Here is a 5,546-nt window from a genome sequence, read left to right on the forward strand (position 1 = left end):
TATATATATATATATATATATATATATATATATATATATATATATATATATATATATATATATATATATATATATGAAATTCTCATTTCCTTAGAATATCCGATGTCCTTTTTGGCTTAAGAGTACCAACTAGGTAGATCTTGTTAGATTTACACATTTCAGAGCGAATTGAATCACTTGATATAATTTGTTTGAATTTACCTAAATTATGCATTAAATCAATTTAATTATAAGCTAAATAATGACTCAAAATCCGACTAATTCTGCTCAAAAGTTATTAGTATTTTTTTCCTTCATCCAATTTATTTTATTAATTTGTCAAGCACCAACCAAAAGATTTTTTTCTTTGCGAAGTGTGAAGGGTGTGAAAGTATAGAGAGAATAAAAAAGCATAACACATTAAATAATTTTTTATTTATTTTTGACAAAATATTTTTATTAGTCAATTTTATTTATTAAATTTTGCACTTCTACTTTTTATACCCCATATCATGTCGCACATTTGGAATACGACGCCAAACTACTTGCTTTGTTGTGGGTAGTTAACAATACTACAAATTAGTTGAGATAAAATTTACGCATAATATTAAAATGGAAATATTGTTATATTACAATCACAAATACTATTACATAAAATAAAATGAACGAAAAAGGCCTAAAAATACCACTCAACTTTCAGAAATGATTTATCCATGTCATTCGTTAAAAGCTCGTTTTATGCCACTGTCGTTACACATTTGGCTCATCCATGTCATTATTGACTAACGACTCAATTTTTATTTCGCCCATCTATGCCACTGCCGTTAGTCAATAATATCATGGATGGACCAAATATATAACGGCAATGACATGAAATTAACATTTTTTTAACGGACGACAGACGACATGAATAAACCGTTTCTAAAAATTGTTAGGCATTTTTAGGCCTTTTTCGTAAACTGAAATGAGCAGCTGATAGTTCTATCATCTTATGAGGACATCATAATTGGGACAACCGGTCCAGATGGTACCTAAAAACTACTAGTACTGGGTTTTGTCAGGGCCTGATGCACACTAGTAAATCCTCAGTTTCCTAGTTTGAAAAAAATAAAAAGATAAGTTTGTTTAATTATCCAACTTGCATTATTTGATTACTTTGTCTGGATAAAGATAAGGCTCTCATCTTCTCCCATTTTATTCCATCTTCTCTCTCTAGACTCTCATCCAATATCACTCCTCTCTCTTTCTCTCTCTCTCTCTACTAAATATATACTTACAAACACTCTAGTCCTTATATATCTATCTTATACTTGTTCACAACTGATTGGAAGATATGTCGATTGTGTTGGAAAGGAATAATAGCAGTGATCCTCGGATCGAACGGTCAGGATTTGGCCACGGGATGACGTCTATTCCGATCTACAAGTCGCCAGAGTTCGGCATCGGCGATCTTCGTGACGAGGAGGAAGATCGGAGCTCTATTTCCTCTGCTACTTCGTCTTGTTCTTCAATCGGGAGAAACAGTGACGATTCGCCGGCGGGAAGATCCTCATCGGACGGCGGCGACGGTGACGGGGATGGCGAGGAAGTGCAGAGTCCATTCAAAACTGGAGGAGGTTTGGATAATTTGGAGGCTTTGGAGGAGGTTTTGCCTATGAAGTATGTCTTTTTTTTTTCCCTTTGTGATTTTGAAGTTATTTGTCCATTTAACTGGGTTCTTGGTGTGAAGGAAAAAATTGTTATAGTGAAAATGATTTCTAATGTTTGCTCCGAGAAATAATATATGAGGGTATAAATATAGTATTTTTATGAAAATGTAGTCTGAGCGGAGGTAGCTGATATCTGATGAAATTAGCCCGGACAGCACAGTTTTTAATAAAAAGTATATTTTTAATTCTCTTAGTATTACTCCCTCCGATCCAAAATAAGTGATTTTTTGGTATTCTTTTTGTGGTCCAAAATAAGCGATTTTTTCAGATTTCAAGAATGAATTAATTATTTTTTTCCTACATTGTCCTTGGAGTAAATAATGTTGGAATATGTGTTAGGAGTGTTTATGTGAGATAGTAAAGGTTAACATGGTCAATTTCATTACTAATTAATGCTAAAAGGTGAATTTCTTAATCTGTGTGAAAACATCCAAAAAAAAATCACTTATTTTGGACCTTATAACAATGTGTTGGAAAGTTATTTTTTCTCTTTTCGTGAAAAATATTTTTCTTGGAAAAACAATTTTTTTTTTTATTTCAAGGTTAACAGCGGAAATAAATATATCAGGGAGAGCATTTCGCTATAGCATAGACACGCTAAATGTGGCTATACACAGGTCTGTAAATGATGGTCTTTTTTCTATAATTAATTTGGAGATTTAAGGTTAATCTGCAATTTAATTTGGAGATTTAAGGTTAATCTGCGATCTATGGATTATTTAATTTATATACTAATGAGATTTATCACTATCAAGGTTGCTCTACTGTGTAGTTTGTTGTGTTCATGAAAATGCGAGGAAATGAGCCAAGAATGTGAAAGGTCGGCTAGAAATGTATTTTGCTATCGGCGTGTTGGAGTGTTTGTGAATGCATCAGTTAGATGGTTTCTGTATAAAGAATTAAGGAGTAACTGAGATGTGTCTTGACTCAGTCTTGGGAGGTTGGGTATATTACAAGTTCCCTCATTTTGAGGGTTAAGGATTGGAACCCACCTTTTATTAAACTTCTAGGGTGGGGTTTTACTCTTTTTATGGACGAATGGATATACTTAACAGTACTAAAGAAAAGTCCAAAGCTTATTCTCTTTTGTTAAAGAAAAATCTAGAGCTTAGTCCTTGGAAGCCTTAGTTGGGATTTTAGGTCTGATGCCCTTAAAATGAAATTTTGGTTCCACTAGATGAGTTTCGTGTAACATGGTTACCCCCTTGTAACGGGTAGCTATAACAAGCTTGAACAAAAATGTGACACAACTCTGGTGTCAATAGGATGTGGCTTTTGGAGGTACTGCAATTGATAACATGGTTACCTGGATGCTTGGAGCTACAACTACTTGGCCTCATGTTCTCATCTGAACGTTAAAGATTTTCTATACACTGACAGCTAGGACATTATGATTTATGAAGGCCCTTATTCTTTTCACGTATGTAAGGCTCATGTGGGAATGTTTTTGAGAATCTTTTTTGTTAGTTTGGATTTGTTCGTCGGAGTATGCCAGTGTCACCAGAGCATATAGGTCATAGTATGGATAAAATGCCTCGCGATATAGAGGATATTGTACCCCACTCTCTCTTTTTCATTTTTTTGGGTAAGGTTGGAGATTGGACCACTCTCTTTCTTATCGAAAGTACAGGAGGCTGATATTCTCCTGAGATGCTCCTTCAAGTTTGAAACATCACCAGTCTATATTGTTAATGTATTTTATTTAACATGAGCATTATTTTTTTGTTTAATTCTTATTATTGCAAATTTTAACATGTTTTGGAACTTTAATTTCTTTTCTTGTATTCGAGTATTCTCTACGAAGATGGACAAAAGAGAGGGTGCAGGAGTTTAAATGAGAAAGAATTTTGTTGTTCATAGATGCGTTATAAGCAATCTGTTTGTCCTATTGTCTTGAGCACTAACTATGCCCATCTGCCTTTTCCCAGGAGGAGCATTTCAAAGTTTTATGCTGGTAAATCGAAATCTTTTACCAGTCTAGCTGATGCGGCATCAATTTCATCTGTTAAAGAAATTGTCAAGCCGGAGGATGCATACACCAGGAAACGCAAGAACCTGCTTGCTCACAACAATTTCTTTGGCAAAAATCCTAGTCGCATCCCAAGTATTGGTAATGGTGGGATGTACAAAAGACCAATCAACTCTAGAAGCTCATCAGCCCTTGCTGCCGCTATGAGCTGCTCTGACAGCTATAATAGTTCCGAGTCTTTGAACTCAAGCCCATCATCACCTTGTCTCGCTCTTCCTCCTCTGCCTCCGCAATCACGAAGATATAGCAATGAGTCCTCATCATTTCCTCCGGAACAGAAATTCAGTTCATGGAGGTCTTTCTCGTTATCTGATCTGCAAGGTGCTGCTGCTGCGACTCCCACCCTAACGGGAATAAAGGAATAAAAAGATGCATGACAATAGCTTAATTCTGTGTCACCCTATGAACCCAAATTCAGATAGGTTTTCATGGAGGTTTGGCTTACCTATTAAGCAGTCATAGCTTTGGTTTTGAGTCTGGCTCTCTGTCATTGTAATTAATCATCCAGTCATAATCTGTCTTTTGTTCTAACAATGTGACTTATTGTATACATTTTTAACCTTTGCGTTCTTCCCTGTTTCTGTTATATGTTTCGCTGCTTTGTCTTACTCAAGTTGCAACCCCACTACCAAAGATAAAACGAAACGGTTTCTATGGTGTAACCCCCCCCCCCCCCATCCCCTCTTTCCTTTTCTTCCCCTCGTGTTCAACATACTTCAGAGTGGGTTTCTATGTTGCCAGATGGTGCATGAGATGAATAATGGAGAACAAAGTTAGAGCATGTTTATTTTATCAAAAAAAAAAAAAAAGTTGGAGCATGTTTATTCAAAACTTTGTTTCGAAGATCGAAATTGTTGTTTAATTGCTCATAGAAGGACAAGATTTTGGTCGTATGTTGTGGTCGAGACTGGACCACTGGATTGCCAATAGGAGAGGGTAGCCATATTGGTTTTGCTAACTTATCTTTTCCATAATGTGGTGTCAAACATATAAATTGATGACGTGGTTGACTGGTTGGATTTGGCTTTACCATGTTGTGCACTAGCGGAGTGTTGCTGGAAGAACAGTTACATTAATTTGTCAAGAATACGGGGGATCTATATGACCGGCTTCAACTAATATTGAAGCACAGTTTATTGGTTGATTGATAAACAAAAACAGAGTTTTTTTTTTCTTTCTAAGATCAATTCCATTCAATTACCCTTTTACCATACTATAAAGCAAGACCAGCAAAAAAAACAATAAGTATTCTATAAGTATTATTTCCCTTGTAATTGTGTTGCCATGGGTGGCACGTACAAAATGATTTGTGCTGCAGTAACTGCTAGCTCTACATGCCCAATGCCTACTAGTAACTTGACAAATTCATCTAACATAGTCAACATTGTTGGATGTATGCAAACACTGCTACATTTAACATTGCAAAATTTTTACTAAACATTGATCATTGTATAACATGGTTCGAGTTTCCACCACTTTTAATAGAGGAACCTTTTCTTGATTATTTTTGCATCACATAAATTTAACATATGATGTACCTTTTGTTGTTTAGTCAGCGACTTGACGACCAGCAGCTTTAACAGCATTGTTAGCACTAATAGTTACCCATTAAGGGAAGTATGTGATTCAAGCAGATATTCATATTCTTGATAAAGATGGTCTGACTCTGTTCCCAATAAACTCACAACTGTAGCTGTAACAACTCAGCACGGCACACCACAAGGTCCTAGGCGCAGCAACAGAGAGAAAGACCCACCTAAATACCTCGACCACTATGTGGTCCCAGATCCCAAGAGAATCAATCTCTGCCAAACCGTTAGAGAAGATGA

General features: G+C 35.8%; 1 protein-coding gene across 1 annotated transcript; it reads left to right on the forward strand.

The window, feature by feature from the left end:
* On the forward strand, positions 1,147-4,303 carry LOC109225623. The gene is made up of 2 exons (XM_019390359.1): positions 1,147-1,638; positions 3,617-4,303. The coding sequence occupies exons 1-2, from the start codon at positions 1,313-1,315 to the stop codon at positions 4,080-4,082; spliced, it is 792 nt and encodes a 263-aa protein (XP_019245904.1). The 5' UTR covers positions 1,147-1,312; the 3' UTR covers positions 4,083-4,303.

This window comes from Nicotiana attenuata, chromosome 5 (genome assembly GCF_001879085.1).
Source record: "Nicotiana attenuata strain UT chromosome 5, NIATTr2, whole genome shotgun sequence".
NCBI lineage: Eukaryota > Viridiplantae > Streptophyta > Magnoliopsida > Solanales > Solanaceae > Nicotiana > Nicotiana attenuata.

Excerpts from the sequence above, each read along its gene's own strand:
- LOC109225623 (XM_019390359.1), top strand. The coding sequence starts at position 1,313 with ATGTCGATTGTGTTGGAAAGGAATAATAGCAGTGATCCTCGGATCGAA. Across the intron at positions 1,639-3,616 it reads GAGGAGGTTTTGCCTATGAA|GAGGAGCATTTCAAAGTTTT; the intron begins GTATGTCTTTTT and ends GCCTTTTCCCAG.